The sequence below is a fragment of the Carassius carassius genome, chromosome 34 (genome assembly GCF_963082965.1).
Source record: "Carassius carassius chromosome 34, fCarCar2.1, whole genome shotgun sequence".
Taxonomy (NCBI): Eukaryota; Metazoa; Chordata; class Actinopteri; order Cypriniformes; family Cyprinidae; genus Carassius; species Carassius carassius.
In genome coordinates, this window is record NC_081788.1 from 3612823 (window position 1) to 3631263 (window position 18441).

The 18441-nt window shown below is 38.4% G+C and overlaps 2 protein-coding genes and 1 pseudogene across 3 annotated transcripts in view; 1 reads left to right on the forward strand and 2 right to left on the reverse strand.

Annotated features, from left to right (window-relative positions):
* Positions 1 to 8860, forward strand: part of LOC132115327 (rho guanine nucleotide exchange factor 16-like) — a 17830-nt gene extending 8970 nt beyond the window's left edge. Inside the window, exons 6-15 of the mRNA XM_059523737.1 lie at positions 799 to 959; positions 2722 to 2874; positions 2956 to 3085; positions 4386 to 4460; positions 6293 to 6385; positions 6695 to 6849; positions 7107 to 7256; positions 7952 to 8019; positions 8125 to 8226; positions 8718 to 8860. Coding sequence (XP_059379720.1) covers positions 799 to 959; positions 2722 to 2874; positions 2956 to 3085; positions 4386 to 4460; positions 6293 to 6385; positions 6695 to 6849; positions 7107 to 7256; positions 7952 to 8019; positions 8125 to 8226; positions 8718 to 8857 — 1227 coding nt within the window. The 3' untranslated portion in view covers positions 8858 to 8860. The remainder of the gene's footprint in view (positions 1 to 798; positions 960 to 2721; positions 2875 to 2955; positions 3086 to 4385; positions 4461 to 6292; positions 6386 to 6694; positions 6850 to 7106; positions 7257 to 7951; positions 8020 to 8124; positions 8227 to 8717) is intronic.
* Positions 8861 to 8945: 85 nt separating this feature from the next.
* LOC132115329 (Y-box-binding protein 1-like) lies at positions 8946 to 14947 on the reverse strand. Of its 2 annotated transcripts, none has more exons than XM_059523738.1 (8): positions 14678 to 14947; positions 12601 to 12664; positions 12352 to 12385; positions 12194 to 12283; positions 11338 to 11655; positions 11133 to 11230; positions 9995 to 10265; positions 8946 to 9274 (listed from the first exon to the last, which is right to left on the reverse strand). In XM_059523738.1, the coding sequence occupies exons 1-7, from the start codon at positions 14784 to 14786 to the stop codon at positions 10031 to 10033; spliced, it is 948 nt and encodes a 315-aa protein (XP_059379721.1). In that variant the 5' UTR covers positions 14787 to 14947; the 3' UTR covers positions 8946 to 9274; positions 9995 to 10030. The 2 variants fall into 2 exon arrangements, with proteins under 2 accessions (XP_059379721.1, XP_059379722.1); XM_059523739.1 differs by having other exon boundaries at positions 11145 to 11230; positions 14678 to 14944.
* A 3047-nt stretch (positions 14948 to 17994) lies between these two features.
* The window catches only part of LOC132114720 (peptidyl-prolyl cis-trans isomerase H-like), a 32106-nt pseudogene continuing 31659 nt past the window's right edge, over positions 17995 to 18441 (reverse strand).

The window sequence follows — 18441 nt, forward strand, 5'->3', positions numbered from 1 at the left end:
CACACCCACACATGATCATTTGTTCCACCTGCCGCTTTAAATGAGGCTGTATTGTGGTTTTTCACAGAAATGCCATTCTTTCCTAAAGCTGGTTTGTGCCAGTAACTTTAAAGCATGTCTTACAATAAATGATTTACTGACACAAAAGGTCTTTTCAGGAGAGAAAAAGAGGATTACGCCAGATCTCTGATAGTTGATATACTGTATATAATTTTGTGGTCTTAACATGGTCCGAGTCGTCCTGTGAGTCTGTGTGGTTTCATTGGCCACTGGGTGAAGACTACAAGTCTGACAATGAAAACATAAATGGCACACTTCTCCTCAAGCCACATGACCCGAGGTGCATTTAAGCACAAGTGGGGTGGAACAGGTTGCGTGCTAAAGACTAATTGTTTAAATAACTAACTTTATGTTTGAGAACTGGTAATACTTGCCCAAGCAAGCACCTCTAACAGAACTATCACATTCTAAACGCTCAGACTACCATTGACTAGTTAAGGCAGTGTTTTCTTCGTCTTGGTCCTTAAAGAGTTATTGGTTTGTTACATAATTCTTGATGTCACATTTAAAGGTTCTCTCTCTCTCTCTCCCCACAGATTAGTGTTTTTTTTTTTTAATTTGATAAAGTTCATGATGTCAATCCATCAGTTGTGCTCAAGCAATAAGAGGGTTTCCTTGTAATGTGTTCAGATCACTTCTACATGTCACTATGCATTTGAAAAAAAAAAAAAAAAAAAAAAATGTCTGATACTCCACAAGTCACATTGTTTCTGTTTTTTTTTTTTTTTTGCTTTGCAGGCCATCTTTGAAATCCTGACGTCAGAATATTCCTACCTTCACAGTTTAAGCATCCTGGTGTCTCATTTTAAAGACAGTGCAGATTTGAAGAAGACCATGACAACAACCGAGCACCATCACCTGTTCTCCAACATCTCTGTCATCCAGGACGTCAGCAAACGGTACTAACAATCACTCCTGCTCTACATTTTAATACGTGCATTTTAAACCGCACAAAGATCCTCTTTTGTTAGAAATTCTAATAAGGATCATGATATGCCATTCATTAAAAAAAAAGAAATCTAGAAAATATATTTTAGTGGGTTTTCAGAAGTATATTTTCACACCATATAAAGTTAATGAAAGAAAAGTATTAGTTATGCACATTTCTGTTGAAACTGAAACTAAATATATTATTAACAACTTGAGGTTATGCATGAAAGGACAGAACTCTGTGAAAGTGTGATCCAATTGTTTTTTAAAGAATTTTTTAAGCTTTCTGTGCATATGCAGAATGTATCAAATCATTATCAATGCTATTTTTTTTAAGCATGAGGTGGTCACACAAGACTTTGAGCATGCAACATTTTTTTTTTTTGTGGACCATGTTGCAGCTCCAACTGGCCAGGGTTGCCATGTCTGCATAACAAGACTACCCCAATCACATTCACAAAACCGGCTGTCAAAATCGCTCCAAAATCTCACATTAACAAAACAACCTGGCAACAGAATCAAAGAAGCCCAGATCTGCAGGACTTGGCAACACTGCTCCAAGTGCAGTTATTTACTCCGTACTTTGGTGCCTGATGTGTGCTAATCTATATCGTGCATGACAGCTGTTGATACAAAAACTACTGTGTCATATGGTGTATCATTAATAGTGGAATTACGGGTCCATCTCCTTTCTGAGCCAGATTTAATATGAAATTAAAAAGCTGGATGCAAGATCACACATGAGCTTTCAGCAGATGACTACAGTATCTGCACGGCTTGACGTGTTCAGACTCGCTGGTCAAACTGGTTTAGCAGCTTGCCGCTGCCTGGATTCATGTTTCTCAAAACAGGGGCTTTCACACATTTACAATGACACTTTATACCTGTTTCTCAGAAGCTGTGAATTGCGTGGTTCTTCTGGAGAACCTAAGTGGTGTGGCTCGAAAATCGTCTGAAGTATAGTGGCTCTGATATATGCTGAAGCTTTCAGAGCATGTTGTGTCATGCAGTTTGGTCTGGTTATGAAGCAAGCACACTCAATGAGCGGCAGTGTGGGAGTGAGGCTGGGAAATAAAGTCTCCAACGGTTCTGTTTGATAGGAACTTATGGAGAAAGTCTCTCGCATATAGCTGGGGTTAAAACTAATCTTTGTATTTGTGTATTTGCCATACTGAAAAAAGGCAAGTCATTTGTGAAAATGTGATGTTAAAGTTGACCAGCGGTCCATTCTTCTCAAACTAAGGTGAACAGATTTCTGAAATGGAAACCAGAGACATTTTCTAGAGTTCAAGATTTCATTGAAATCACCAAAAAGTACAGTAACAGTGGGTCACGGTCCAGAATTTAGAGAAATGATGCATGTATAATTTTATTTTAAAATGCTGTTAAACTTTTAAATAAAGTGTGAGCAGCAGAGAGTTAGGTGAGGGTTTTGCGCCCCCTGGTGATCTGGTGCTGTTCACATCCTGGTACAGGGATCTGAGCTCTAACCCTAATCAAACACACTGAAGCATGCTAATCAATGTCTTCAGGTTCATTAGAAAATCACAGGTAGGTGGTTGGAGCTCCAGGGCAAGATTTGAGGAGCCCTGTCCTAGTATTTCCTTTTGGCAGCTGCCTAAAAGAAATAATCAAATACATTTGCACTGCATTGATCATTTACCATATTTAGACATTGTTTGCGACAGAGAATTTCATTAATAACCACATATGCTCTCTAATGTTTCTTAGGTTTTTTGAGGATCTGGACATGCGTCACCAAGTTCACCCTGTGATCCGGGACATCAGTGATATAGTGAATAAATATGCGACTCAACATTTCGAGCCATATATTGTGTACTGCTCCAATGAGACCTTCCAGCAGAGAACGCTCCAGAAACTCCTGTGAGCACTGAAGCCCATCTAAAATAATGAACGCGTCCTTACAAAGCCATGAGTGACTTGTGGTTCGTCTCTGTGTTTTAGGTCAAGTAACAGTGCCTTTCGAGAAACTCTGAAGGAGATTGAAGGCAGTGAAGCGTGTGGAGGTTTGCCCATGATCTCCTTCCTCATCTTACCAATGCAGAGAATCACTCGTCTGCCTCTTCTTTTAGATGTAAGAGACACAATCCTCCTGTTAAGCACAGATTTAAATTGGGCATCAAAGTCAGTTCCACCTCTGCTCCAGTGCTGCCTTTAAATTCTTCTCAGAGTTTGGGAATATAGCTAGTGTAAACTACCAGAAGTTTGGAAATTTAATTTTATTTAAAATTTTATTTAATATTTAATTCATTTAAATTTATTAAATTTTATTTAATTTTATTTAATTTTAAATGCATTTAATTTAGTTTTATTTATTTTTTTATTTTTTTAAAGTATTTTATGCTCATTGAAGCTACATTTTATTTATTTGTTTATTTGATCCTCATTCTAATATGCTGATTTGCAGCTCAATTATTATTGATGCCCAATTATTAATAATTGTTTTTATGAACAATATTGAAAAGGCTACAATAAATAAATACTGTTCATTTAACCTTATATTCATCTGAGAATCCTGAAAAAAAAATCAGTTTCCACAGAAATAACGTTTTCAAAAATGTTAATAATATAAACCAATTACTAAAAATTAAAAACCAGTAATAAGTGATAATAAAAAAAGCACCAAAACTGAGCAGCAAATCAGCATATTAGAAAGATTACTGAAGGATCATGTGACTGCAGTTATGGCTGATGAAAATAGAAGAAACACTTTAAAGTGTTATGTTTTCACTGTATTTTGGATCAAATAAATGCACACTTGAAAGCAGACTTCTTTCAAAAAAATTTTTTTTTAAATATATATATTATTCAAAAATGTAGAATGGTAGTGTATCTGAAGAAATGGTAAAAAAATAAAAAAAACATTGTGGAAATTGTCACTTTACGTTAGCATGATTTTATGAATGGGTTTTTCTGCTGATGTTTTATAAATGTCACTGCAGAGAATGATTTTGTTAAAGCTAGTTTTAGACTCGTTAAATATTTTTGCATTGCAAGCATTATTGCATAATAACTATACAGTCAACATTCATAATTACAACTTAAACTGTATTAACAAAAATAAATGCAAAAGTACTAGGAGCATCAGCTTGTGTTGGCATCAGGTTAATAGTGGATATCGAAGTGAAATATAAAGATTTTGTAATATGCAAGTGAATCTGAGGCTGGACTGGTAATTACAGTGATGTGTGTGCGCGCTCATCTTAGATGCACATGACTGCATGACATCTTTCCTGTAATTTTCCAGTGAACCTAAAGATGTTGACTTGCTGGTTCACATGTGTGTTTGCTTCTAAACCGGTAGATCTTGCACTGAAACATTAGAACTTGTACTGAAACTGTGTTTTATATTTTGTCTTTCCACATCGACACAGACCATCTGTCAGAAGACCCCTAAAGAGAGCGCTGAATACTTTGCTGCCTGTTGGGCTTTCAAAGCTATCAGTAAGGTACACTGCTACTCACTGTACATCATAAAACTACACCTTCTCAAAACTAGTTGATCTTTGAGTAGATTAGTAACAAAGTGTTTAGTGGTGCACAGAGGTTAAAGGGTTAGTAGCCCAATTTGCATAATTATGTAATTAATAACTCACCCTCATGTCGTTCCAAACCCGCGAGACCTCCGTTCATCTTCGGGACACAGTTTAAGATATTTTAGATTTAGTCCGAGAGCTCTCAGTCCCTCCATTGAAGCTGTGTGTACGGTATACTGTCCATGTCCAGAAAGGTAAGAAAAACATAATTAAAGTAGTCCATGTGACATCAGAGGGTCAGTTAGAATTTTTTGAAGCATCGAAAATACATTTTGGTCCAAAAATAACAAAAACTAAGACCTTATTCATCAGTCTTCTCTTCCGTGTCTGTTATGAGAGAGTTCAAAACAAAGCAGTTTGTCATATCCGGTTCGCGAACGAATCATTCGATGTAACCGGATCTTTTTGAACCAGTTCACCAAATCGAACTGAATCGCTTTAAACGGTTCGCGTCTCCAATACGCATTAATCCACAAATGACTTAAGCTGTTAACTTTTTTTATGTGGCTGACACTTCCTCTGAGTTCAAACAAACCAATATCCCGGAGTAATTCATTTACTCAAACAGTACACTGACTGAACTGCTGTGAAGAGAGAACTGAAGATGAACACCGAGCCGAGCCAGATAATGACTCGTTCACGAGTCAAGAACCGGTTCTGTCAGACGTGTCCGATTCGAGAACCGAAGAGCTGATGATACTGCGCATGTGTGATTCAGCGTGAAGCAAACCGACACACAGAGCGTCTGAACCGAACTGATTCTTTTGGTGATTGATTCTGAACTGATTCTGTGCTAATGTTATGAGCGCGGGGAAACCGAAGGCTTGAATCAAGGGCAATCATCGCCAATGATGTCATTACGTTGAGCGCAAAAGAACCGGTGAACCGTTTTCTTCAACCGGTTTTTAATGAATCAAACTGTCAGAAAGAACTAGTGGTGATCCGAAAACCGATGCAACCGGTTCTTGACTCGTGAACGGCTCGGTGTTCATCTCTCTCTTCACAGCAGTTCAGTCAGTGTACTGTTTGAGTACATGAATTACTCCGGGATATTGGTTTGTTTTAACTCAGAGGGAGTGTCAGCCAAATTTTAAACAAATTAAAAGCTTAAGGCATTTGTGGATTAATGCGTATTGGAGACGTGAACCGTTTAAAACGATTCAGTTCGATTTGGTGAACTGGTTCAAAAAGATCCGGTTACATTGAATGATTCGTTCGTGAACCGGATATGACAAACTGCTTTGTTTTAAACTCTCTCACACAACAGACACAGAAGCGAAGACAATGCTGAATAAAGTCATCATTTTTGCTATTTTTGGACCAAAATGTATTTTCGATGCTTCAAAAAATTCTAACTGACCCTCTGATGTCACATGGACTACTTTGATGATGTTTTTCTTACCTTTCTGGACATGGACAGTAGACCGTACACACAGCTTCAATGGAGGGACTGAGAGCTCTCGGACTAAATCTAAAATATCTTAAACTGTGTCCCGAAGATGAACGGAGGTCTTACTGGTTTGGAACGACATGAGGGTGAGTTATTAATGACATAATTTTGCAAATTGGGCGAACTAACCCTTTAAGGATGATATATGCTTCTGTCGGAGCCTTAGTACACACAAGTGTGATTGCAACATACATACTGTATGTCATGACGTTATTCAGAAACGGTTTAGTAGCACAAACTCGGGCCTGTGCTGAAGCAGTTTTCCACAGCTGTTCTGAATCTTTTCTCCTGTCAGCTGGTGAAGCACTGTAATGATGGAGCGCGGAGGATGGAGCGGACGGAGCAGATGTACACCATCCAGAAACAGATGGAGTTCGGCAAAATCAAGGTACGCGTTTATGAAGCTATTGATAAAGCTTACTTTTAATTGAGGCAGGTAAAGAACGCAGTTCCAGGTGAGGCCTAGATTTTTGGTATTTTATCTATAAAATCTTTCCATTTTAATTTGACATTTGCGTTATCCTGCGTTGGTTGCGGTTGCCTGATGTCAAGAGTTTAGGGAAGAGTGAAATCAGCCGAAAAGGAAAGATTGCCATTGTCCGTTAAAATAGCTTGCTTCTGAAAAGATAAACGCACAAACCAGGGATGTGTATTAAGCTAGGAGGGAGTATTTCTCAACCTTTTGTGTTTGTATTAGCCTTTTCCATTAGTGTCGTCATCCCGCTGGCTGAAGAAGAGCGGTGAGCTGGCGTTGTACACCGATGATCTCAGCATTTTTAGGAAGGCTTTCGTCTTCAAGAGCTACTATCTGTTCCTCTTCAATGATGTGCTCATCGTCACCAAGAAAAAGAGGTCAGACCTGGGATGCGTTACAGCTGTTCAGTGTCCACTCTTATCATACATACCACAGCACCCTTTCTTTTGCATTACACAGTGTTCTGGGTTTACAGAACATTTGCATCAAGTGCACAGTATTCATACACTTACAAAAACAAACTCCCCACTGACTGCTTTATCTAGTCAGTTGAGCAACTTGCATTAAACTTTATTGGCTTAATTTCATGACTCTGTTGCATAATTGTAGTGTCAATAACACCCTGTTTATCTAGTGAGGAGAGCTATGTGGTGTTGGACTATGCCACTGTGGACAAGGTGGAGGTGGAGGAGGAAATGACGGACTCTAAACTCAATCTGAAGCTGCTGATGAATCCCAACAGCCACGGCCGCAGTGAACTCATGATACTCGTGGCCGAAAGCAAGTAAGATGGCCATTAAAAACCCGTTTGTCAGCAGGTGGAGCTGTTCTTTTAACCAAGCTTTGTGCATGTTTGTTTAGTATCAGTATTTGCTACATCAGGCTTTATATCATGATATAGGAGAATATGAAACTCCTATTTGAGGAGAAAAAAAACAAAAAACACACCAATGCCCCCAATACCGTCTTAGTAAGATGATATTTAAATGTTTTGTTTCATATCAGTGCCCTGTAGTTCTTATTACGGCGGGAACATAACACCTTCCTCAAAAGCGATGTATGGATAATCAAGTAAACCGAAGTTGCTTCATTTCAGTCATCTTGAAATAATACCAAAAATATAATTATTACGTTTGCTTCAGCAAAGACAGGTGTACTAGGAGACATCTGTATAATTCTACCATAGTTATATCAGGCCTATTACTTGTTAAAGATGACAGAAGGCATGTAGTAGATTGTGTATAACTATTTTAATTAAGCCGACAACATAAGGCTTTTAAGGGGTCTGTGTAAAGTTATATGGATGATTACAATTTTTCGTAACCATGTAAACCACTTCAGTGTACTAAAAAAAGACTAGTGTTTACATCACAGAAGTTGCACTGAAAGAAGGACAACTTAGATTTAACATTTTAGTGTTTAGTGTTTTTGCCCGTTTACTGTTGTAAGTGATGGATTATTGATCTGAAATGTTTTTAGGCTGAACAGAGCTCGATGGGTCACAGCACTACAGGATGTCAAAAAAACCAAGAGCATCGCTAATGACGGTGAGTCTGATCCGTTCATTTGTCATTAAAATAGGCTTGGAAACCACCGTTTTTTATTTAAAAGATCTCATGTTGCTGACACTTAATTTTGTTTGGCCATCGAAGACTTGCCTCAGTATGAAGCTACCAAAGCCTACATGCCAAAAGCACCAGATGAGCTGAGCCTGCAGCAGGCGGAACTGGTCATCGTTTCACAGGAAGTGGAAGGTAAATATGGAAGTTTTCTTTGTAATCATTTCAGAAATGTACAAACTAGACCATTTAACTATCTCAAGAGTAGGAACTCCTTTTGAGTGAATTTAAAGAAAGAACCTTTAGTGAGTAATCTTATTATACATGTAATGTTCTTATTGTAATGCAACCTAACAGCATCAGTTTTGTGACACTTGACTGCTATTCACATACCATCTCTCATGGCCTTGTGGGCTAGTAGTGTCCATAAAATGTGTACTTCCGAATATTGCTGGAAATAGTATGTAACAAATGATCCCAACTGTTTTATGAATACTATGCATTCATGTTATACAGCAGAATGTCTGAATGCAATCTGTGAGAGGCTCTACATTAAGCTTTTCATATGCTCTCACTGTTACCACGACACGCTCATAACACTTTCTTGTTTGAATAGGCATTAACTAAATAAATGCATATAAATATTGAAGAATTGGGTCAATGTGTGAGTCCCTGTCTTGCCACAGGCTGGTGTCATGGAGAGCGGATGAGAGATGGAGAGAGGGGCTGGTTTCCTGCCAGCTGTGCCACTCAGATCACAAACCGCACTGCTATGGAGAACAACATCCAGCGTATGGAGCGACTGCGCAAGGAGACTGACGTCTGAGCGAACCGTCTCACTTCACTGAGCATACTGTACTTTCTCCAGACCTCGTGAACTGTTAGATCACAGCAAACACCACTCACACAAGAGGAACTGTTTCTGGTTTTTATTTCAGCTTGCCTTTGTTGAAATTCACGTTTGGATACATAAAAAGTTATTTAAAAATGTCAAACTGACCAGATATCAAATTACTTTTAAAAACCATTTAGTGTAAAAACTTAAGACCGATTTAGAAAAACATCTGTTGTTTCCCCAAAACTTTAAGCTGTCACATAAAAACAATGGAAAAAGAAAACAGGTCTGCATAGAGTCTGCAGGCAATCGGTGGTTATCTGGTCGAAATGCATTTTGCAAGCTTACACGATTGAAGTCATATCTGTTTCTTATTGCTCAGATCTTTGATGTTTCTTCTTGACAAAACTGCAAATGCAAACAAACAAAAGGAGGTTAGCATGCTTAAAACAACTTCTGTAATCTATAAATTAGCAGCATGAGCACAATAGGCCAGAGCAGATGGTCTGCTAAATCAAATCCACTGCTTATCATCTAGCCTTTCATCAATGAAAAGTGCAAACTGAAGCTGAACCATCATTATCTACAGATCCCTCCTTCCCTTCTACTGCCACAGTTATGTGCTGATAAAACAGCAATTCACAGAGAGCAGACCTCAGTCATAGCTCACCCAAAAAAAGCATAAAATAAATCATTGTGTTATAGATGTTTTTAGATTACATTTATAACAATTGTGCACTGTTACAGTAAAATTACAATACATTTTGGAAGTGGCATAAAAAAAACAATTCCATAATGTATAAACACTACATTATTTTAAACAGTAATATGAATCTCACAGTGAATATTGATATGAAAATGATGGCAAAGTGAAGTAAATCATAATGCTTCAACAAATGGACTTTATTGTCTTAAATCAAAGAATAGAATTCGACATTTTCTTTTGGGGGTGAAATTTAAGCTCTATGTGTTCAACAACAACAACAACAACAAAAAAAAGCCCAAATACAAAGAAAATATTTACAGGACTGACTCATGAGTGTTTCTCTGAGAGTCTGCTACTGTCAAGCACACAACACACTTGATGGGCTAGTCTGTTTATTCACATGCACTAACAGCTGCACCCACCCGGCCGGATGGTCTAGATGTTCAAGCCGGTGGCAGTTATTCTGCTCCGCCCTGTTCTGCTTCGGGAGCGGCTGGTTTGTCGGCTGATGCGTCAGCTGCCTTGCTGTCCTTGCCGTCCTGAGGCTTGGTTGTCTGGGGCCGTCTGCGGCGGTAGTTGAAGTTGCGGCGGTAGCGACGCTGACGGGGTTCCTGGCTCTGCCCACCTTCGCCCTGGTTCTCCTTCTCTTCCTCCTCCTCCCCTTCCCGCACCGGCCGGGGACGTGGAGGTCCCCTGTGGGATAGACACACAGTGATGTCAGGAACAGTGTACACTGATGGTGAACTGCTCCGACAGCTTAAAAGAGCCACCAAATCTAAAGGATCAAATCAGAGAAACTGCTCCAAACAGCAAGATGCTGTAGATCAGGGGTCCCCAAACTCTGTCCTGGGGGGCCGATGCCCTGCAGAATTTAGCTCCAACTTATATCTAGTAAAAGCTTGATTAGCTGGTTCTGGTGCATTAACTAAACTCTGCAGGACACCGGCCCTCAAGGACTGAGTTTGGTGACCCCTGTCGTAGAGGGTCCATCGTGCTCTCAGTGGAACAATCAAAGAACCAGCTGTTAAAGAGACTAGAACTTAAACTAAGGTTTAATGCAAGCAGAAACTAAGCTAAAAAAAAAAAAAAAAGACTATTCATTCTATAACACCTTGATTAAAGCAGCATGGTTATCACATTAATGTATGGAGGTATAAAAATTTGTATTTACACAAAATGCTGTTGTTACAAAAACATTTTAATATGCAACATGCCATGCAGACTTGAGCAGACACTGACCAACTACATTTCTCCTTCCGAAACAACAGTATTTAGGACAGAGTTCCTCAAATCCGGTCCTGAGTTTAGCTCAAACTCACCTACTTGAAGAGTTCCATGATTAGCTTTCTCAGATGTGTTTGTTTAGGGTTGGAGTTAATGTTTTAGGGCAGTGGCCTTTCCAGGGCCAGATTTGAGGAACAATTATTTGGGAGATTTAGCAGCCAAACTAAAAAGGTATTCACAATATTACACAATTGCAAATATTGTGAATACTTGAAATATCGCTCAACCCTAACTGCAGTCTTGCTCATCTTACTGCTGCAAATACGACATGCAAACCTTGCTCTGAACCTTGGTCGGAAGCCTCTGTAGTAGTTCTGCCTCATTGGTTTGTTGCCCTGGTCTGGACCGCCTTGGTTTTCATCACCTTCCCCACCCTAGAAGCCAAGAAGAGCATATCTCAGGCAAAAAGCTAAAGACAAAATACTATTTAATGTTACAATCAATTCAAAAAGAGAAAGGTTTTTTTTTGGTGTCAGCCTACCTCGGGCATTTCTCCTCTCTGGGGGGCGTTGCTGTATGGGGGGCGTCTGCCGTAACGCCTTTGCACAAAGTATGGTGGGTAGCGTCTTCTGCCAGGGTAAGTGGGTCTACGCTGCTGTTCCTGCATCTCACCCTCGGGGGCGTTTTCTTCCTCTTCTCTCTTCTCCCGTGTCTCTCCATCACTCTGATAGTTATCCTGATAGTCACGAGGGGGGCCCCTCCTGCGGGGGTACCGCCTGTAGCGGTTCCTGTCAGCCGCATACTTACTGCCCTGCACAGGAACGCCACCTGGGCCAGTAACATTGGCTGCCTCGGCACCCTGAAAGAATGAAGACAAATGGATATCAGATATCTCCTAATTCAATAGACACAGATTAAGTTTTGATAATGGACGCAGAATGGAAGAATTTCCTGTAAGTAATTATGAAAAGGCTCATGCACAGTAGTCTAGGCAGAAATGTGATATTTGATCAATATTCCCTTAATGTAGCTTATGTAAGGAATTAAAAACTATTTTTACTGTACTTTTTTTTTTTTTTAGCACTTAAGGAATAAAACACCCAATATATATCGCCCCAACTACACATTCAGTCAAAACTATGATCATTTTTATTAATGCTTAGCCTATTGGAGATTAAAGTCGAACTATGAAATAAACTGAAATATTTGAATTATGTAGTGACAAAACAAATATAAAGTTACTCCAATACAATACAGGTCACGCTCTGCTTTATTTATTTTATTTATTATATATATATATTTTAAAAAAGATATTTTCATGGCATTCATTCATCAAGGTTCTAATAGTGGATAGAACAATGTATTATTTTTGAACTCTAAACAAAACTCAAGCCCACCTTCTCCCCTTCTACGACATCAAACTCCACAGTCTCTCCGTCCCCAACGCTACGAAGATATTTCCTCGGGTTGTTCTTCTTAATGGCGGTCTGGACACAAACAAGCAATCAAATAACATTCCCACACCAACATGGTGACAATTAAAGCAAATGATTACCTGGTGCACAAAGACATCTTCCTTGGTGTCATTCCTGCAAAAGTTCAGAGTGTAATGTTAATAATTGAGAACAGATGAAGACTAAAGCATGCAGTGCAGAACAGAACAGCAAGTTAAATATTTGAATAAATATTAGCTTGCTAGTGCAAGTCAAGTCTGGCTTTGTAAGCACATAAAGGCTGTAATAGGATTGCGGATGTTCCCTGACCCACATATCATATCAGAGAGTCTTTAGAGAATGTTATTTACCTGTTGATGAAACCGTAGCCGTTCCTTACATTGAACCATTTCACTGTCCCCAGGACTTTTGTTGCTTCAAAAAGAAAAACTTAAGAGTTTAGAACCACACAGAGATTGTTTTGACAGATTGTACACTATTCTCTAGAAGTCTTTTTAAGTAAAGCTACAACTGTTGAGAGAGAGAGATGCATTAAACTAGCAAAGCCATTTAAAAACCATCATTGGCGAGTCCATTTTGTGTCTTCTATTTATAACCTCCAACTGAGGAGCTTTTAATAGACTGCGATGCAAAGGCAGCTGCTCTTATCAGAAGAGACTCCATCACCATGAAAGGCCCTGACCCACAGAATTCACATTATTAAACCCCATCCACGTTAAGGCCCAAATTTTAAATACAGAATGAAGAAAACATAGTATTAAGGCACAACACAGGGTTTAAAACTATAGTTCACTCACAAATGACAATTCTGTCATCTCTGACTCACCCTGAAGTTGTTCCAAACCTGTATGAGCTTCTTTATTCTGTTGAACACAAAATATGATACTCTGAAGACTGCCCTAATATTTTCTTGTCATACTGTGGATGTCAATGAAGAATGCAGGTAACAATGCAGTTGCTGGTAGCCAAAGTATAATCTTTTGTGTTCAACAGAAGAAAGAAACTCATACAGGTTTGGAACAACTTCAGGGTGAGTCAGAGATGACAGAATTGTCACTTACATCAAGACGGATTTTTAACTGAAACCCCAGGGGGCTGCAAGGGAGCGTTTAGTGAGAAACTGTGTTTTCTTAGTTTTTTTATATATATATATATATATATATATATATTTTTTTTTTTTTTGAAAATATAAAACTAGTTCTTGGGGGTGAAAGATGGCCTGGTGTCGGTCTATCAGTAAGCCCAGTGCAGAGTTGAAGTAGGAAATGATGCTGTTGAGATGCTAACTGCAGTTAGCAAGCTAGCCAGCCACAGCCATGTGGCCGGATCGAGGCCAAACAGTCTCGATTGTCCAACCTCTTTACTAGATACAAACAGGCACTACGAGGAGATATATTCTCGTTCAGATCTCGACTGACGGGGATTAGTATTTCTGACTAAACTTCCAATGCGCTCGAGGTTTGTACAGCAGAAAAGACAAAAGAAGCGTCCATCATCGAATCACCATGGCGGACATTTTATACGCGGGGTCGCGAGAAAAAGGCAGACGATCCTTATTTATACGAACGTTACGAAATCCGTACAATAAATCGCCTGCTGGCTGATGGGATCATTCAAGTGACGGCGTTGAATGTGTTAATAAGGACACGTATGCGCGACGCGTCAAACGCCCCGCTCGAACAAAGAGACAGTGTTTGGTCTGGCTTATATTCGCTTTCTCCAAGACTCCAGTCTTCGCGATAATCGATGCTGACTCAGAGCGACGCGGTGCACGCTGAACACGACAGCTGGACTCGTGTAATTACACGGTGTAACATTACGGGTTTCAGTCGATTGGCTAATAACGATCTGGGTCATCATATCACGATCAAGGCCAAGCTCAAGGATCGGTTTCACGGACCGTCAACATCAACGGCGTAAACAAATACATACACGGATAGAATATAGTAGTCGTATCGGTGGGTTACGGGGCAGTAATTAACGTTAGTGGCTCTTTATAGTGAGAAGCGCGCTGGGACTCGTGGTGCCTGAAGCAGGCCTCGGGCTCGAGCACGCGTCATGGCGGCACGCGGATGTGATGGAACGCTGCACGCGAGCGAACATTCAAACCGACTGAGACCGTTAAACGTCTGAAGTTTAAAAGTAACTTACATAAGTCATTCAACGGATTAAGTAAAAAAACTCCATAACAAAAACACTCGCCAAGTAGCCACGTTAATACAGGAGTAACGTTAATATTAAATTGGTGGCTGAATAACGACACTACACAGTCGCAGTGAGGCCACACGCTTTCATTAACGGAAAAAACCTTTAACGTTTCTCCTAATTTGTGTTAGAACTTAAGGTCAGACGTATTAAAAGAAATATATTATTGTGAATGAACGAGTCCGCAGCCCGAGAGGACTGAGGTTTCGCTGACAGGCTTACCGATGACCTTCTTATCCCCCGCGGTAGCTGCCGGGCTGGATGGGCTGGACGGGCTCTCCGCGTCGGCGGCAGGCTGCGGCGGCTGCTGTGTCTCGGCCTCGCTGCTCATGTTGTTTTCTTGTTGGTAAAGCCGGCGGTGGCTCTCTAGTGTGTTTTCCCGGTGCTAGATGGTAACCTGGGCCGGCGGTGGTGGGGGCTGCTGCCTTCGGGCTCTCCGCTTTGCTTTCTTCGCTCCCGTTGCCGATCGAACTGGACGGACTGAGTGAAGATGCCGGGCGATATTCTGTCACATGTCTCCACCCATCCCTCAATCCAATTGGTCGGTTAAATCTACGTCAATTATTTCATTGACGCTCATTGGTTATATTTACTGTCAATCATATGGAAATAGCATTACGTATCGTCACGATTGGTTACATAAAGAATTAGCACGGCCCAGAATTCAAGACCCCATATAACCTTGCCGACATACTGGCAAATATATAACTCAAACATATACAACCCATGTAACTAAAAAATAAAAAAATAAAAAAAGACCAGAACGTAAAAATAATGCATTTTTCACAATTTATTATGAGCTTTTAAAAAGTGAAAATATAAATATGTAAATAAATATTCATAAAGTGGTACGCTTGCATATTTTATAATAAATAAAAGAAAATATTTACAGAACGGGTTTGGTACCTCTAGTTATATTTTTATATAGATATACGTCTGTGCGCTTATCTATACGTGTCAGTAAAGCTATTTTGAACTGAACTGAGAAAGTACATTTATTAATTTACATAGGAGTATGTCTACTTTAATCTTATTCAACACTTGGCACTTTTAAAATTGTATATATAATTTTATTCATATAATATTTTATTAATCACTGCTTTATTGGTGCTTGTTGTTCCATTACTTAGTTATATTATAATCAAGTTTTATAAAATTTAATTTCAAGAGCGAGAGATTATCAAAACTAGTTTAGGAAATTTGTGTATATTTAAATACAAAACTGTATACTTATCATTCCTTAAACTCCCATTTATCTCAAAATATCCTCATATTATATGGTCAAAACAGTTCATCTCTCTAGCAATCATATCCAATGTGCAAAATATTTAACAGACAGCAAATCGACAAAGACAAAAATGAAGCAGGTATGAATAGCTTAATTCATCAGTGAGTGAATCATAACAAATCCATGACCTTCCATGCAAGGATGATGTGTTTTTGGGATAAATCTCATCACTGACTTCTCCCACCGCATTATAAAGGAAGCACTCAACGGCCATTTGAGACAGACCCACGCTACCCCCTTCCCTTTTGTCATGTAAATATGTTTTTGGCACTGTCTGGAAGACCTGGTTAAAGTGTAATTTTATTGTTAATGGTCCGGCCCTGTTGTCCCACACAAAGATGGGCTTTAACATTGACCCAAGAAGCCTCCCACTGAGCCCAAACTCTTCCTGCACTTCAGCTGAAAGAGCCCTTTTGTGTGCGTGGGACACGGTCCAAGACATGGGGGAAGGGGTTCTGGGTTAGGGTACGCAGCAGTAAGAAGACAAAGGAAGTCCAATCATAAGGAATTTGCATTAAGTGGCCTGCCCTTTAAGGTGTTGGTTCAGTTTCATAAACTCAACGACCCTTGGTGATTTCAGGAAATGTCTCTTGATTTCAATTCTTACTGAATCTGAAGTGAAATAAAGAATGCTCCAACAAGGACTTAAAAAAAAACAAGGGTCAACATTTAATTAATGAAGGTTAAGAAAACCCTCGACAGTCTTCAATCAAAATAAAAGCCTTGTCCTTCAGATCGCACATAGAATACATGTTTCTGTCTTGAATTTCAAGTCTGGTCATATATGCAAATGTAGACAGATCATGAAATCTGCTCTGAATCAGTGACGAGTTCTAACATGCAAATGTTGCAGTGACTTACGTTGTATAATATAAAATGACAAACTTGTTCAACCAAGAGTTTTTCACAAATAAGCAGGCAATTTCACAAAATTACCCATATAAAAATGACAAGATTTGTAATGGAGAAGATGATGATTAGTCGTCCGAAATGGCTCGTCTGTTTTCTTTAAAGCAAAGGTCATATGTCTTTTCTGATGTGTTAAATTAAATACACATATACATATATATACTACACACACACACACACACACACACACACACACACACACACACACACATATATACAGTACAGACCAAAAGTTTGGAAACATTACTATTTTTAATGTTTTTGAAAGAAGTTTCTTCTGCTCATCAAGCCTGCATTTATTTGATCAAAAATACAGAAAAATATAATAAATATAATATTGTGATATATTATTACAATTTAAAATAATTGTTTTTAAATGTATTATACTTTAAATTATAATTTATTTCTGTGATGCAAAGCTGAATTTTTAGGATCATTATCACATGATCCTTTAGAAATCATTCTAATATGATGATTCATTATCAAAGATGGAAACAGTTCTGCTGCTTAATATTTTTTCAGAACATGTGATACTTTTTTAGGATACTTTGATGAATAAAAAGTAAAAAAAGAAGCTATGTTTTTAAAATATAAATATTTTGTAATAACAATATACACTACTGGTCAGTAATTTGGGGTCAGTCATTTTTTTTTCTTTCTTTTTTTAAATAAAATCAATATTTTTATTCAGCAAGGATGTGTTAAATTGATAAAAAGTGATAGTAAAGAAAATATATTATTAGATTTTTTTTTTTTTTTTTTTTTAATAAATGCAGTTCTTTATAACCTTTTATTGATCAAATATATTCGACAGCAGAACTGTTTCCAACACTCATAATAAATCAGAATATTAGAATGATTTCTAAATGATCATGTGATCGACTGATGTTACATGTGACACTGAAGGCTGGAGGAATGATGCTGAAAATTCAGCTTTGCATCACAGGAATAAATTATTTTTAAAAAGTATATTCAAATAGAAAACTATTATTTTAAGTTGTAATAATATTTCACAATATTACTGTTTTTTCTGTATTTTTGATCAAATAAATGCAGGCTTGATGAGCAGAAGAAACTTCTTTCAAAAACATTAAAAATAGTAATGTTTCCAAACTTTTGGTCTGTACTATATATATATAAATAATATGTGTGTGTCTATATATATCTACATTGTTTACAACAGTTATCTAGAAATGAAAGGCATTATAAAATAATGAAAGCATAGAAGATTTTTGCACTGATTTATAGAGTCTGGGTTGCTTCTTCAATATTTGGGTTTTCTTGATGTTTTCGTAGTTGACCTCGCAAAGAAACCAATCAAATACTAAAAAATTTAAGAATGTCATCTCATCGTGAGGAATTCTCTCAGACTCTTACAGAGATGGTGACATATGATTTAAGCATGACAGATCTCCAACTTGCCACCCAAGTGATCAATAATAAATTGCTCTGAAAGAACTGATACTTGAGAATATTTTGAAATGTAGAAAGATATTGAAAATCTTGAAAGATATTGGCTTACCTCAATTTTTCTCATGACAAGCAAACCATCCACCACTTTTCCTGTAAGAAAGATGCCCGACAGTTAACGACAGGAGTTCCCTCATTACTGCATCAATACAGGATTTATCTGACCTACCAAACACCACGTGCTTCCCATCCAACCAGTCACACTTTGTGCAGGTAATAAAAAACTGACAGCCATTTGTTCCAGGTCCACTGTTTGCCTGCCGGGGAATAAGATGATTTGACATTTTTGATTGGAAACAACAGAGAATAAACAATCTGA

Coding starts and splice junctions, on each gene's coding strand:
- LOC132115329 (XM_059523738.1), bottom strand. CDS start 14,786: ATGAGCAGCGAGGCCGAGACACAGCAGCCGCCGCAGCCTGCCGCCGAC. Junction 12,386..12,600: donor GGCTACGGTTTCATCAACAG/GTAAATAACATT, acceptor GAACTTTTGCAG/GAATGACACCAAGGAAGATG. Junction 11,656..12,193: donor ATGTCGTAGAAGGGGAGAAG/GTGGGCTTGAGT, acceptor TCATTCTTTCAG/GGTGCCGAGGCAGCCAATGT.